General features: G+C 54.8%; 1 protein-coding gene across 16 annotated transcripts in view; it reads right to left on the bottom strand.

Annotated features, from left to right (window-relative positions):
• Positions 1-4,487: 4,487 nt before the first annotated feature.
• The window catches only part of DIDO1 (death inducer-obliterator 1), a 49,262-nt gene continuing 37,814 nt past the window's right edge, over positions 4,488-15,935 (bottom strand). For 12 of the 16 annotated variants that reach the window (XM_081557692.1, XM_081557688.1, XM_081557699.1 and 9 more), the window contains 2 exons: positions 15,572-15,767; positions 4,488-9,001 (listed from right to left, as the gene is read on the bottom strand). In XM_081557692.1, coding sequence (XP_081413818.1) covers positions 5,958-9,001; positions 15,572-15,767 — 3,240 coding nt within the window. In that variant the 3' untranslated portion in view covers positions 4,488-5,957. Of the gene's footprint in view, positions 9,002-12,604; positions 14,018-14,471; positions 14,597-15,571; positions 15,768-15,935 lie in introns of those variants that run through there. The other 4 variants (XM_081557700.1, XM_081557702.1, XM_081557701.1 and 1 more) reach the window with 2 other exon arrangements.

The raw sequence follows: 15,935 nt of genomic DNA, 5'->3' as shown, positions 1-15,935 counted from the left end.
GCTTATTTTATAAATCAAATGTGAAGAAAATATCAAACATGCTTTCTTCAGACTCTAAATGTGGCTCCCAACAGTTCTGGTCTAGCCCTCCGGGGCAGCCCTCCTTAGCTGAGGAGTCAGGCAGAGCCGGGGGAAGCAGGTCAGGGTGGGCCAAAGCCCGGCCCCAACACTTGGCTCCCTTGAGCCAAAAGTAGGCCCCTGTCCCAAACATGCCAAAAAAAAAAAAAAGTAAACAGCATCGTGGAGCGATGCAAAAGGCTGACTTTTGAGGCCAGGAGGGGCTGCCTTGTGGCCAGGCCATCCTGTGGGGGAGACCCGCGGCGGCCCCTCTCCTGTGTGCTCACGGTCGCGGGGTCAGCAGAGACAGTTCTGCACAAGATCTGGAGGCCAGAAGAGGAGCTACAGCCTCACAGATTTTTCTACTCAGAGGTCACACCCTGGGGTCACGCGTGTGGCAATCCCCCTCTTGGGGACAGCAGCTCCACCAGCTGTTCCACCTCCTAGGGGCCCACTCAGCCTCTCTTGAACCCAGTGTGCCTCTAAGCCTTACGACACAGTGCCTAGTTTCTCAGGCCAGACGCTGGCACCATCAAAGTTGAGCGTGCAGAGAAACGTAGGAGAGAGGCCGGTCCTTCCTCAGGGTACCTGACCTGTCCTCACCCCATTCTCCATACCCTTCCCTCAGCCGGTCCTGTCTATCCAGCTCCCACAGCTAAGCTAAGCCTGCAGACCAAGCCCTGATGTGTCGCCCTGTCCCTGTCTCTCTGTCTTTCCCTCTCTCCCTCCCTGTCTCCCCCTGATCCAGATAAGCGACAATGAAACCCACGGCTCCAAGTCTGCATGTTGTGTGCTGTGTGTCTTGTTGCTGTGACTTGTGGGTTTCATTCACTCCTTAAGGAGTAAGATGATCGGAGAAATCTTTGTTAGAGATGTGATTTTAATCAGCTGCTTAGGAGAATTTGCAGAGTCTGACAGGACTGAGCGAACTAGCACAGCGCAGAGCCCTGAGTAATATTTGCTGTCACATGACCTGGGACTGTGATGTGTGTTCCTTGAAGCAACTTGGGAGAAATTTATTAAATATTTTTGTGACCAATTACTAAATATTTGCAAAAATTAATTGTTAAGTATTTAATTTCATGCTTAAGTGTTTGATACTATCTTTAAATATTTCTAAAAATACTGTTTAATAGATTTATAGGAGTAAGAAATAGGACACGGAACAAAATACAAGTTTCCCTCTGCTTTCTCGAAGGTTCCTCATCTGTTAAAGTATCAATAAATTACACACACAAGGAAAGACAAACCAAAGGAAAATTTAAAGCCACTAACTTGGACTTCCAAGGAAATGAATGTGTCAGCCCACCAGGTCAAGAGACCAACAGTTCCATGACAATGGGCAGGTGGCCTGCAGGAGTCAGACCAGCAGAGGCAGGGAGAGCGCCGAGGCTATAGTTAAAAGTGAAGTGAAGTCACTCAGTCATGTCTGACTCTGCGAACCCATGGACTGTAGCCTACCAGGCTCCTCTGTCCATGGGATTTTCCAGGCAAGAGCACTGGAGTGGGTTGCCATTTCCTTCTCCAGGGGATCTTCCCAACCCAGGGATCAAACCCAGGTCTCCTGCATTGCAGGCAGACGCTTTACCGTCTGAGCCACCAGGGAAGTCAAGAGGGAAGCCACCAGGGAGGCTATAGTTAAAAACTGCAAAATCACGACACATTAAAAGCAGCCCAAGGTGGACCCATGCTGGAGAGAATCGGCTCTGAATGTCCAGGGCTCGGTGGAGAGATTTCAGGACTGGTCTGGAAAAGGTTCAGTGGAGTAGGATGCCAGAGCTGTGGCCATGCTGGGGTGTCCTGACTTGGTCAGCCACGTGGTGAAGAGAAGGAAGCAGCAAAGGGACCCAAGGCTTCTCCCCCTCGCTCCCACCCCCTCCTCCTTCCTCGCTCTGTGTTCTTTAAACAAAACGAAAGTGTTCCTTTACTACTTACATGATGACAGATGTCTATGGGGAACCAGTCCATTATCACAGATGAAAGGATGCACATAGTCTAGGGGAGAGGTGTGACCTGGGCTGAGCTGCCTTTCAGGCTTGAGCTGCTTGCTTTTTATTACTGACATGCATTGTGTGTGTGTGTGTGTGTCCGTGTGCATGTGTGTACAGGCAGGAGCTGGGTCTTACCCAGCAGCTGCCAGCCCAGCACAGTCTCCCTGTGGGTCTGGGTGTCACTTGCAGTCAAGGTCATGAGAGCAAATGGCCTCCAGAGCTGCCATGGGACAGGACCCCCTGTCCCCCAAATGCCTCCGCCCTGCTGCCACCCCCACCACCCTGCCCTGTCTGCCTAATGTCCCCTCTGGCGTGTCCTGAGCAGAGTCCTGCAGCTGATGGCCTTGGCCTGGGGCCATTCTCTCACTGGACGTATGTGGCTCCCCTTGGCAGTTGGGCCTCAATCCACCCCTACTTTGGCTAAAGGGCACCTGGGTGATTTGCTGGTTTGGGCAATCATGAATATGTATCACTAAAAATATTCAGGTTCTTGCACCCTTGGGGTGACATTGCCCCCCTGGTAGCACATGCTTTGGGGTGAATTTAGAGGGGCATGGCTGGTTTGCATGGACTTCAGTGACAAGTCACTGGTTGGAAACTGGCAGCTCTTCTCTAGGGGTGCTGCCTTCCCTCTACACTGTCCTGCATCCTCGCCAGCACTTGCCACCATCAGCTTTCTGACTCACGCTGTGTAACTTACCTGGGGCAGTGTCCATGGTGGCTGAATTCCACTTCTATTTACTGATACCCTGATTGGTCTGTTGCAGCCAGGGGTGGCTGCGTGCCCACCTGGCCAACGAGGTCAAACCAGACATTTAAAAGGGGGGATGCTGGCTTCCTTCTACAATAGTGAAGGGATGATGTGATGTTTCCAAAGGCAGCCTTCTTGCAAACAGGAGGACAAGAGTCATGAGCAGAGGATGGCAGCGTGGGGGACCCTCAGTGACATCATAAGTCAGTCCACCTGCCAGGGCTGCCTGTCCCCTACTTTCATGTGTTGCTCAAAGATGCAAAAATCTCTGTACCTCCTTGGTGATCCCCGCCTGAGCACCAGCAACACGGGTACAGGAAAAGGAGGCCAGAGACACTGCAAGGAACACGGGCCTCAGGACGGCAGCACCTGGGAAATCTTGGTTTCCCTGGGACACCTCTCATTGCCCCCATTCTATGAACATGTGGGACCCCACACATCTCCAGGGAGCACACATTCTCTGGGAAGGAGAAGCTTGAAATCTTTTGAACAACATGAAAAATGAAAATGAGGCTTTCCATGAATACTTGATGCCTTTGGGAATCACCTGGGTTATAAAAGATACAAGAATGTATAGAATCCCAATTGTGTAAAAGAAAAATGGAGGGAAAAAAGATTAAGGGAAAAGGCACACAGCCGGTGACCTGTTGGGTGGGAAGGTGTGGGTGGTCTCGGTGGGTCTCCCCTTTCTTAAGTGTCTGACGGGAAGCAGGCTTCACAATCATTTGAAACCTGGAGCTCTAATCCCCACCTTGAGGGACCCAGGTGGCGGTTGGGGCTGGTACCCCGGGGCACCTGCCTCCCCCAGCTCTACCCAGCATATGTCCTGCAGCACTCTGGCAGGACTCGCCGAGGTCAGGCTAGTGCCATGGGTTCTCCACAGATGAGCGGCCTCCTTCCTGGGCCATTGTGTGTCATTGGGCTTGCTGTGTTTTTAAGATGGCAGTGGTGGCGGCGGCCCCAGGCTGGGGCCCCTGCACTCACCCCTGGTTTCTTGTGTGTTCAGCTGGGTAACCAATGGTCAGTTACTGACTCTCCAGCCCACGGGGTGGAGTCTGTCCTGCCCGAGTGATGTTTTCTGGGTGTCTTGGCTCACGGAGGGGTGATGGGTGCACAAGCTTTGTTAAGAAGCCAAATGCTGTTGCCAGGGTCACCAGGTTGGGGCCAGTCATGTAGCTCAAGTTCAAGGGCAAAAACTCACATCTTTGTCCTCTCCTCCCCGTGGGGGCTGTTCTCCTGACCTGAAAGCACCGCATGTCCCCCCCTCCCACCCCACCCCACCCCCTGCCATTTACTCCACCCTGGATGGCACCTGGCCTACCTGCTCTGCCTCGCCACATGCTCCCTATCAGCCTGCCGGCCAGCCCAATGCACCTTTAAGCCCTGAGTCAGCAACTGGGACTCTGGGTGCCTGCTGACCCTGCAGGGGACCTGCGTCGACTGCCTGTCCCCAGACCCCAAGTCCCTGTCATCCCTGATCACGTTTCTCTGTCTTTCCCTTTGTGGCCTCAGGGTTCCTGCTGGATGTGGGGACATGCACCAGAACTGTCCCCTAAAGGGGGTGTGTCTGGCAGGGGTCTTCAGGCCAAGGGCACCCCTGCCCACAACACACTGACCCGCAGGAAGTAGGGAGCCGAGAGGTCCTGTCCAGACCCGACTTTCCAACTCGATACCACACAAGACAGAAAAACTCTCTGCAGATGTTTATTCTACTTCATGTAACAAAGCTATGAAGTTTCATGTTTAAATGTACAGTGATATAATACTTTGCAATATAAAATACAATTTACAGAAATTTCTATCAAGTAAACCTAAAGAAACACACTTGATTTTTTACATTTCTTGTATTTAAATTAGAAAATTTTTGTTTTACATGTAAAAAAAAAACCTTCACATCACATTAGATGCTGGAACTTGTCACCACTTTAACTTAACCTACTGATAGGGTCTGTAACACCCACAAATCACCCCAAACTGCTAAGTTCTCAATGTTCTCGCAGCTTAAACGTTTGTGCTAGAAAGGGAAGAATCTGTAGTGATGTACAATGGAACAGACTCCAAAGAACAAAGGAAATTCTCTAACTTTACATTTGCAAAATTAAGTTTATGAAAATATAAAAAAAATTATCAAAGTGTATTTATACAGTCAAATAAATTAGCAAGTTTTCCTCTACTTTCCACTTCAGAAGTACTTGGAAACACACGAAGAGAAGCAGCTTACTGTGCTTCACGGTGAAAAGCATTCTAATCTGCAGTTTTTGAGCTAATAGCGGTATTTTCACTTCAGGCTTTATACAAATATTGTTCCATTTCAACGACAAATGCTGAGATTTATCACCTGACAAGAACAGCAGTGTGGACCTAGTGCACTTTTCCTGGGACATAAGAACGAACTGCTCAGGTGGTAAAGTTCAACCAAAGAACTGTTCCTGATTATTCAAGTCAAAGAACGGCCCCCCTGCCCCACCCCACCTTTTAAATTACACTTAATTGATTTATTTCCTTTCTTTAGACTGGTAAAATTTAAATCTTTTAAACTAAATGTTATTTAAAATTCAACAGTTTCTATTCAGATGTTGCTTTTAATCATGTTTTTTGGGAAAGAAAAAGTGTAAGGCAATACATAAAAACTGAGCAAAACTAAGAAATGTTTTGTTTTCTGGTTGAAATTTGTAATTCAAATTTCTTTGTGACGAGAGAAAGATGCATCTGTTAAGTCTGGCATTTCTCAACCATCCAGAGGTTAGCTGACAGCCATGAACAGAAACCCATGGCCACCAGGTCCAAACCCTGTGAAAACAGACTCTGGAAACAGCCACACAGGTGAGATGTCAGGAAAGGCGTGGCCCTAACAGCCACTAAACTCCCTCAGAATTTACAACAGTCAAGTTATTAGAAAAGATAACTTTATAATCTGAAAAAGCAATATGCTTTTGTAGGTACGTTCCCATTTCAGTACATTTAAATGGAAATGTTAAGAGTTCTTAGTTTTTTGTTTCTAAAAAAGCATCGGAATTGTAAAGGTGTGAAATTTTGTAAGAAACCATTATACACAAAATTACAGTAATGTTTCCAGTCCAGAAGGTTCTATTTGTGTGTGAGCCCCCAGTTCTTTCCAAGACCATCTGCTCAGCAGGGCGTGCGGCTCCCACACGGCCCTAGGTCTGGGCAGTGGGGGCCACCGCCCGAGGGGTCTCGGTCTTGGGGTCCCGGGGCCGCTCGGGGCTCCGGCTGCGGTCCCTGCGGCGCTCCCGCTCGCGGGCCTTGTCGCGGTCGCGGTCCCTGCTGCGGGACCTCTCCCGGTCGCGCCTGCGGTCGCGGTCCCGGTTGCGGCTCCGCTCTCGGCCACGGTCCCACTCACGCCCCTTGTCCCTGCCCCCGTTACGCTCGCGGTTCCTGTCCCAGTCGCGGCCGGCATCCTTGTCACGGTGGCGGTCCCAGTCTCGGCCGCGGTCCCAGTCCCGCTCGCGGCTCCAAGTCCGGCCACGCTCTCGCTCCCAGGGCTTCCCACGCTCCCTCTCACGCCGCCGGTCATCGAGGGCCCGGCCTGAGCGGCCGTCAGGCGGCGGGGCCTCGGGCTCCTCTGGGGCCTTGTCTCGGGGCCGCCCCTCAAAGGCCGGGCCTCTGTACTCGTGGCCCCGGACCCCCTCGCGGAAGTCAGCCTCTGGGCCCTGGGCTGGCACGGCGGATGGTGCAGGAGGGTGGCTGGGCAGCTCCAGCAGTGGCCTGGGCGCCGGCTTGGGGCCGGGGGCAGCTGGGCCCTGGAAGTGGAAGCGGGGGGGCACCGGCTCACTCTTCTCCGGGAATGGGGCGGCCCCTCGGGGGCCCCCGAAGGGCATGGGTGCAGGTGCTCTCTGGCCGGAGAACCGGGGCGGTGAGTGGACCCGCTGCTCTTCAAACTGCTGAGGCTGCATCCCCCTGGGTCCGGGCACAAAGCCAGGTGCTTGGCCTCTAGGGCCTTCAAACTGCCCAGGGTGCGGCCCCCTTGGGCCCACGAAGTGGCCGGGTGGGGGCCCTCGCTGACCTCCGAACTGAGAGGGAGGAGGGCCGCCTCGGGGTCCCTTAAACTGCGACAGCAGAGGCCTCCTCTGGCCCCCGAATTGGAACGGCGTGGCACCCCGGCCTCCTGGGAATGGGGCCTGCTCAGGTCCTTCACACTGGGCAGGGCCACCTGAGGCCTCGCCGTACAGGGCGTCCGGGTACTCTCTCTTCTCCCCGTGGGTGTCCTTGCGCTCTTCCAACGGAGGCGGCCCTGCTCCCCTGGGTCCACCCAGGTGGGACGGGGAGGGGCCCCTGCTGTCCCCATAGGGAGGTGGCCCATGTGGCCCTGAGAACAGGGAAGGGATGGGCCCCTTCTGAGGCCCGAATCTGGCCGGTGGAGGCCCTCCTCTTGGCCCATCGTTATTAGCATTCTCTTCTGAGAATGGAGGGACTGGCCCCCGAGGAGCTGGGAAACCGGGGCCGTGAAGGCCCGACATCCCGAAAGCACGTGGTGTGGGCTCCCTCTGGCCCTGAAACTGGGGTGGAGGTCCCCCTTTCTGTGCCAAGGGGGGGAACACACCGGCCCCCTCGCCTGGCCTGGCCTGGGGCTCTCTGTCTCCTTCAGTGTCAGTGGCCAGGGCGTCACTTTTCTCGGCAAACTGAGCATTTCTTGGGTCATCATACTGGGAGGAGCCCATTGGGTTCTCCTGAGATGCATACATGGGCCCTGAGAAACCAGGATGGGGGAAGGCCTGGCCTTCGCTCTGTGGAGGGTAGAGAGGCTGGAAGGAGGCGCCCGGCGGTGTGGGCAGTAGTACTTTCCGGGCAGGTCTGGCCACGGCATCCAGGCCGGCCACGCTCTCTGGCCCAAGGCTTTCTGAGGGCTCACGTGGGGGACCATCCTGTTTGGCCGGCGGTGGGGCCTCTTCACCAGGAGCCCACAGCGGAGGGGCCGGCTCAGGTTCCTCCTGGGCCGGCAGCAGCCCCGGACCAGCAGAGGCCCCTCCAGGTGCTTCTCTGGCCGGCGGGGCCCTCAGGGCAGCCTCACTCTCGTTGCTCTCCACGGCCAACCGCCGGGCCTGCCGGGGGTCCCGGCTCAGCCGCGCCTCGGCGCCTGGGCCGGGGGCCTGGCTGGTGGCAGGGGCCGCAGCCGGGTTGACCACAGCCTGCGGTTCCTGTGGGAACAGCTCGGCCTTGGGCAGTGTGGCCTTCGGAGGCGGTGACATGAGTGCATCCGACACAGAGAAGTGGGCCATGGAGGCCCCGACGGCGGCCCGTTGCTGCCTGAGCGCCTCTTCCTGCTCCTCCACCTGCCGCTTCTGCTCCTCGATCTGCTTGTTGAGCTCTTCAATCATCTTCTGCTGCTCCACCAAGGAGGGGGCAGAGAGGCCAGGCCCGCCACGTGTGTCTACACACATTCTGTTGGGCAGGTCATCGATGGTCACTTTGGCTTCCTCTAAGATCGTCTCATCCTCAGGGTCGTAGGCCACCTCCTCCCGCTCAGCTGCCTCGGGGGCCTCTTCCACATCCTGATGCCTGCCCTGGTCACCAGGCGGAGTGTCCAGGGCTCTCTCAGGACCATACTCTTCCTCGGGGTCATACGGCCTATCGTCCTCCTCCTCCTCCACGGCTCTGTCTTTGGAGAGCTGACCGAACTGCTGGACAATGGGGTCCAGCAGGGGTGCCGCCGTCAGCCCCGCATCGGTCTTGGCTTTGGAGTCCTGGTGGGGGGCTGGGGCCGACTCTGCAGGCTCTTTGGAGAGGGGGTCAAATGACTTCTTCTTCCCAAAGAGAGTCTGCAGGATGTGTTCCAGGGGCGAGGCGGTCTTTGAAGTAGAAGAGATAGAGGAAGCGGCCGCTGGAGCTGCCGCCGCCGTCCCAGATGCTGCTGTGGCTCCTGGTTTGAGGGACGACAGTATTTTCAACATGGAAGATGAGCCTGGCGCCCCAGGTGCTTCTGGAGGAGGGGGTGGGGGTGGGGGAGAGCCCGGGGGCGTGGTGCTGACAGCTGCGTCCCCTGGGCAGAGCTGGTACTTGGGGGGCCTCTTCTCCGGCGGCAGCGTGGCAGGCACTTTGGGGTGGGCGGGCTCCACCTCATCCTGTGTCAGCAGGCGAGCCCGCTTCTCCTCCGTCTTGTCTAGCTCGCCGGCACCTGAGGGCCGCTTCGTTTTCTGACAGATCACTAACCCGAGGATTATGTTTGGACGCGGTGACTCGAGACCTAAAAAACAAAAGTTGTGAGAATGTGATAATCGAAATCAGCCTTTGTCCTTGAGAGGTAAGCTTTATTACGGGCAGGGAGGGGGAGGAGATTCTGTGGCAAGATAGAATCAAGTGTTTGGAAAGTTACTGTGACAGACGCAGACTGCACCGGGACCGCACTGCACACTTGCCCAGCCTGACGCCCCACAACCCATGAACCGAGGGCCTAATTCACACACATTCATCCTAGTGGCTGGAATTCTACAGGTTTCCGATTACACGCAATGCTGAGACAGAAGCACATGCCCCAGACCGTTAACATACTGGGAATGAAGCCTGTAATGACCACAGTGTTTTCTAAATATCTGAGCTCTGTTCTTTTGTCTCTTGCTACAAATCAGGAGGGCAGCACCCTTTTTCAACTTTAACTTATGAGCTGCAATATATAAATTAAGCTATTTTATACTAATGTTAAAGGTTCAATTAGGGACCAATTCTACAACTCAATTACAATGATCAATATAGCACACAGCATTCCATTAAGTTCATCACTCGTGTCAAAAATTACAATTAACAGGAAAAATGATGCTGACTGAAAAGGCTAAAATAAACGTTCTTTCAGGTTTAGAAAGAAACTCAGTGACCAGTAACTTATCAAGAGCTACCTAATGCTCAGGTCCTTGTCAACAAAGGACATGGGCCTTAAAGCACACAGGTGTTCAGGACAGGGGCAGTGATGGACAGGCCACATGGAAAACATGCTGAGAATTTCAGAAAGAGCATAGTTCTTAAAAATGACTATTTCTTCAATAAGGCTGAATTGTAGTACTCTATATCAGAAATGCTACTGTTTCAGTAATGCTCCCCACCCCAACACTCATAATAAATCCAGAATACTGACAGGGGAACAGAAAAACCCAAGTCACAAATCAGTGATTTAGGAAGAAGTGATAAACACAGAAGAAAAATTCCGTTTCCACAGCAGAAGATAGTTAAAATTAATCAAATTGTATAATTCAATTTATGGATAAATCACCACTATTTATAGATAGTCACACTACATATTTCCTGTTTATTCACTAAGAAGAAAATCAGGACTGCTTTTCCTGCTCTGTGATTTTAAGTTGCTCACAAATCAGTTTTCTCTGGACACCATCACGTGGTTCCAAGCATTTCTTTCGCCCTTCCTAAATGCCAGCAGAGAGGTACTGACGAGGAGGGCCAGGGCCGCCAGAGTGAGCTGGGCCAGGCCAGCATCCACACGGGTAACGAAGCACCTCCAGCCCCTCCCCACATGTCCTCTAGGCCTCTTGTTCACAGGCTGATGTTCAATGGCCAAGGGCGCATGAAGAACCCAACTGGTGAGAGGAGTGGCTTCCAGAATGTCCTGTCTGACCTGACACAGCTGTGAATGGGGGGGGGGGAGCTGGACACAGGGGGGCATGGGTACATGGGCATAGGAGGGCCAGGCCCACTGCACCGAGCATCGTATCCAAACAGTTCTGCTCAGATGTCAAAGGTAACCCATCAAGTTCACTTTCTAATCAAAATGAATTACTTTAACTTAGTATGCCTCTCACTCTAACAGCCATCTACTGAGTATTTATAGCTCACGCAAACCCAGACTGGGGTAGTCAGTTGCTCAGCTGGCTCTCAAGGCCCTTCTGGGCTAACTGTGGCCGACACGGCCCTAGAGCTGGCAGAACAGGTCCCTGTGCTGAGTACAAGCTGGAGTCTCGGCAGCCCTGTGAGCAGCAGATTGATGTGCTTGGCGACGGCGCGCGGGCAGGCAGGAGCCCTGGCCAGGGCCATCCTTTCAGGGCAGGGCCCATGACGGTTCTCACCACGGACAGGCTGTGCCACCTCTGAAGAGCTAGACTTCTGAAGGGCCGACACTAGGGCCTGCCTAGGGTGTGAACTGAGCTCGGGCCAGAGTGGCCGTGTGTGGACCGTGGTCACCGCATTAGCTCCGGGGTCAGCGTCCTGTCCTCAGTCAGCACTGCTCCCATCATGGCTCTCACCAGCTCCAGATGCTTCCTAACCAACAAAGTGTACCTCAGACTCGGCAAGACACTTTAGACTCTGCCTTTGTGGTCACGGCCATCACACGTAAGATTATGATAGAATTGCTTCACATTTACATTTGTTCTAAAAACACTAAGCTCCCTCGCATCTCCTGAGCAGGTCTATGGTTAAATGCTTTCTGCTTTCAACTACCCCATCTGCACATGATTTGTCAAGCTCCAGAGTTGGAAGAGTGTTAGTTTTGAACTTCCCTACTAATCTTCTCCAGGATCTTACATCTAACACTGGGTCGTCTCACAATGTATGCCCCTATCTGGAAGCAGTCAGATCTCACCCGACTCACACAATCAGCTTATGGAGGATGGAAGACCTGAAATGTCGCCAGCACCTCGGAAAGGACTTGCTCATGGGAGACCTACAACTCCCTGCACTACATGGGGCCTTGGCAGTGACCCTCATGTCCACTGCACCCGCTCTGCACTCTCAAACGTGGGCATCTGGCAAGGCCGCCACCGGGGCAGTGGTGGGACAGTCACCCCCAAAAACGCCCACTGGGGCCAATGCAGCCATGACCACTACTGAGTGTGAGCTGTGGAGGAGGGGCACCCTGAGAAGTGGGTGCAGAGACAGGGGCTCCAGAGAGGGCACGGGGCACCCCCAGCCCCAGCAGGGGTGACCAGCCAGGGTGCTGACGTACCCACCTCCCTTTGAGGGTGGTTGTGAGGCTTATGAGTCAAGTAGATGAGAAGTAGGTAGAGGGAACACTGAACTAATGATTCCAGACAAGGGGTGTTGACCAGACTGAGCACCAGGGTGTTGGCACCCCCACTCGACTCTCCAAACTGTGAGAGCAAACTGTCCACAATGTTCCAAGGGGGTGAAACAAGTCTTTCAGCTGTGCGTAGCCCCAGATCCTCACGGTGGGAAGGCCAGTCCCAGACTGCGCATACAGACAGAAGTGGACTCACTGAAAAGGTGTGTGATTATTTCCTGAGCCAAGGTCCAAACAAGGGCCTGTGTCTGGGTGTGTCAGCAACAGGGTGGCCACAGAAGGTGGTGAGAAGCAGCAACCCCCTCCCCGGGGAGGGGGGTGGGAGGTGCCCCCAGATACCTCAGATGTGGCACTTGGAGGGTAAGGTTTAGCTTTAATGAATAAACCAGCTGAGAGCTGCCTCCTTAACCCCATCAACACGATGCTCCTACCCCTAAGTCTACCTGGCATGCTCCACTATTCATTATTTAAAGTGAAAACCTTCTTATGGCCTGAGTCCGACAAGACAAAATGTTCACACCTGTGGGAACAGACATTGTGTTGGTGTTAACAGCAACCGCCCTCAGTGTTTGGGCAGAGAAGCCCTGCCTGCCCCCACACTCTCACTCCCCGGCAGACCTCCCATGCTGGGTCCCTAAGACCTGTGGTCCCAGTGAGCAGAGTGTCGTCCGTCCACGACCAGGCGCCCATGCAGCGCCGCCTGCACAGCTGGAAGCTCCAGGTGTCGGCTGAGGCAAAGCAGGCAGAGATAGTCCTCAGTCATGGTGCACCTAGACAGGTACCAAGACCTACCAAACGGTTCAAACTCAGACAAACAATGACCAGTTTCCATGAAATATTTTTTATTGATTTCAAAGAAGAGAGAAACACATTCTGCATGGCATGACTGTGACTCTGATAACAGTAACTCTGCACGGCTACAGAAGTACGCAAGCAGGCACACACACACACACACGCAGACACTCAAGACATGCTTACCTGACAACATTGCAAGTCACGGACATTTTCAGCTAATTCAGGAGACAATTAGGAGTGAAGACAGAAGATACCACGGATTGAACCCATCTGCTAAGAAAACGGCCTTCTCCTTGCCACGCCTTAGAAGGTATGACCCTGTCCTCTGCTCAGTGTGGTTGGGGAGCCCTGGCTGAGACCCCGCGTCCCAGCAGTGGAGCCTTGTCCCAGCGTGAGGGGAGCCAAGCTGGGCTACGTTCCACCGTAGAGAGTACCGTCAACTGGGTCAGAGGGACACAGGCCTCCCAGCTGTCCCCCGAAATAACATGCAGGGTGGCATGTGACATGACGATGGCCTGGCCTCTCTGGGACAAGTCTGGGAGCACACAGGACAGAAGGTCCTGGAGGCGGAGCAGGCTCGGGGTATGCTTGGACACCGTGCGGGGGGCTGGGCTGTGGGCTCTGCGTGGAGACCCCTCCAGGTCCAACATCCACAGTGCGGGATGGAGAGGACGCTGAGAGCAGGCAGGGGGTGCACGCCTCCCCAGCTCTGGACACGGGTTCAGAGCCTTGTCTCCACCTGTTTCTTGGGTGTGAGCCACACAGTGAAAACCCACTGGCTCCTAAGTTCAGCGGTGAGGGGCACCGGTAACTTTTTCCAGAGACCGAGTCGTGCTGAGTGGGTCACTCTCCACCTCCAGCCCCAGCAGCTGGCCTGTGGGCTGCTCAAAGCCCCGTGGCCCAGTGAGGCCTCAGGACAGAGGCAGGGCCGGGGCAGACCCTGGCCCCACACTCCCCGGCACTGTGACTTCAGGCAGCAACACCCCCAGGCAGTGTGGGTGCTCAGCCAGGCTGGCTGCTGTGAGGGACATGACGCCCCTCAGGCTGGGCCTGTGCCATCAACACGGTGCAGAGACAGCAGAGCACCCCGCCCACCTGGCAGACACTGCACACACCACGAGCCTGGGACCTGCCCGCAAGCACTTGCACCACATCATGATTTAAGTGTGTGAAGTGGCTCAGGGAAGAGTGTGGCTCTGGGTCAGGGCGTCTGGCTGATGTACAAGTGGACAGAAGACACACAGATACCACTGTCAGATGAACATCCCAGGAGAATTAAAAACACATATACCAAGTTAAACAAGCTGAGACTCAGAAGCCCTTCAATCAAAAAGTCTTGAAACGTCTTCTCTCTACTGTGGGTGAAAATCTGCCGCAGGGGCTGTGGGGCACCCCTTCAGGAGTCTCAGCCTCAGGAATGCGGGGGCAGGAGTGATGTCCACTCTGTTGGTCACCCAATGTGGTCACTTGGTGGCTGAGGCAAGCGCTCCCACCCAGCCCTCCTTGTGGCTGTGTCACCCGGAATGCCCAGTGCGGCCCCCACCCAGCACGGCACACAGAGTGTCAGCTCCTGCCTGGGCTTCAGGGGAGAAGTCTCCTTGGTGGCCCCCCGGCCACTCCCTCCCTACTTCATCCCCACGCCTGACTCATCCACTTCTGCTCTCCTGGGGACTGTCCCGTGGCCCCAAGCCTGGTTAGTCCCCGGCTCATGTGACAAGATGCCCTGGGACGGAGCCATGGAGTCTGCAGGTGGAGCTACAAGAGGAGCTCCAATGAGGGTAAGACTGAGCCAGGGCTGGAACGGTCTCCCTGCCCCACTGGACAAGCACTCAGCGCGTGCCTATCCCTGCCTATGCTTGCACTAGGCCCCACAAAGGCTGCCGCCCTCAGGACTGACCAGAAGCTCCTCATGGTGTCGGGTAGTTGGCTTCAAGACCGTCACTGCAGCATCAGGAACACGGTGTCCGGGGACTGGCCAGAGCCTCAGGAGCTGCCTGCCAAGAACTCTGGCCACAGCCCTCCCTGCCACCCATCAGGCAGTACCACTTTAGCACGAGGAAGGAGGATGGCCCCCCGAAGCACTTGGCTTCTGACACGTGTTTGGCATTGAGACAGTCTGTGTGTGGTGCTAGGAGCACAAACCTGTGGTTATGGGGACTGACAGGACTCTGGCGGCACGGCTGCAGAGCCCACCAGGGGCGAGTGGCCCTGCAGGGGCCCAGCCAGCACAGGTGGGCGCATGTGGCTGTGGCAGGAGCATGGCCATGGACACGGAGATGCCAGGTGCAGCCACCACCCCTGAAGTAAAGTACTTCAAGAGCCCTGAACACGTGGTGGACTCGGCATCTCTGAGGGGCTATCAGTCTTGGGGGCATCATGGCCAAGGGGACACCCCCATGTGGGCATTTTTCTGTGAAACTTAAGTCACAGCAACCTCTCAGGGTTTAGAGGGCCCTCAGAGACCATGTCCCCTTGGAACTACCTTGGCTCTCGACAAGAGATCAGTGTGTAAGTCACGCTTTGACACAGTACTTTGTAAGGAGGGAGCAAGCAGAAAGAGGCCCGCTGAAGATAAAACTCAAGCAGCAGGTTTCAAAGTGCCTATTTCTAGAGCCATTTCCTATCTCACTGACATTTTCTGCATCTCCTCGAAATGAATCCCCGAGACGAGGAGAACAGCCTGGGCGACGTCTGGAGAGAGGCAGGACCGAAAGGCCAGACCTAGGCCCGCCCTGCGCTACCACAGCTCCTGCGCGTCAACACCTGCTCACCTGGGGCCAGGCAGGCTCTAGGTGGATGCAGGCTTGGCCCTCTGCACAGAACTCTTTAAGACAATTTACGCCTTGACAGGGTACCTCCAGTGCCCCCTCCTCTCCCCTGGAAGTTCTGCAGCCCAACCTGCTTCAGTCCTGTTCCAAGTTCTGCTGCCGAGGCAGGTCTAGGGGAGGCCTGGCATCGGCGGGAGGGGATGTTCGGGGTCTGAAGGCTGGTGCTTACCTGGCCCCTCAAAGGGCAGCAGTTTGGAGGGGATGGGGTCAGTGGCGCTGAGTGGGATCAGGTAGAGGTCCTTGACGTGCCGGCTGTTGTTGGCAACGACGCCGAAGCGGTCGCGGCTGCTGAAGTAGGAGTAGAGTGAGATGTAGGCCACCTCCTCTTCCTCAGTCGCGGGGTGGAAACGGATCAGACAGAGCTCCTGGACAGACAGGATGGGAGCATGGGTCTGTGGCCGCTCGGAAAAGCTGCTGAGCCTCAGGAGCAGCTGAGAGGGAAGCAGTGCCCAGTCCTGCTGCCCAACATGTGAGAAAAATGGGGCAGTGAATGAGCACAGGCCCAAGACTCAAGACGGCTGGGTTCCATCTTA

This window comes from Giraffa tippelskirchi, chromosome 13, assembly GCF_054371585.1.
Source record: "Giraffa tippelskirchi isolate mGirTip1 chromosome 13, T2T-mGirTip1v1.2.pri, whole genome shotgun sequence".
NCBI lineage: Eukaryota > Metazoa > Chordata > Mammalia > Artiodactyla > Giraffidae > Giraffa > Giraffa tippelskirchi.
This window is presented reverse-complemented; position numbering and strand designations above follow the sequence as displayed.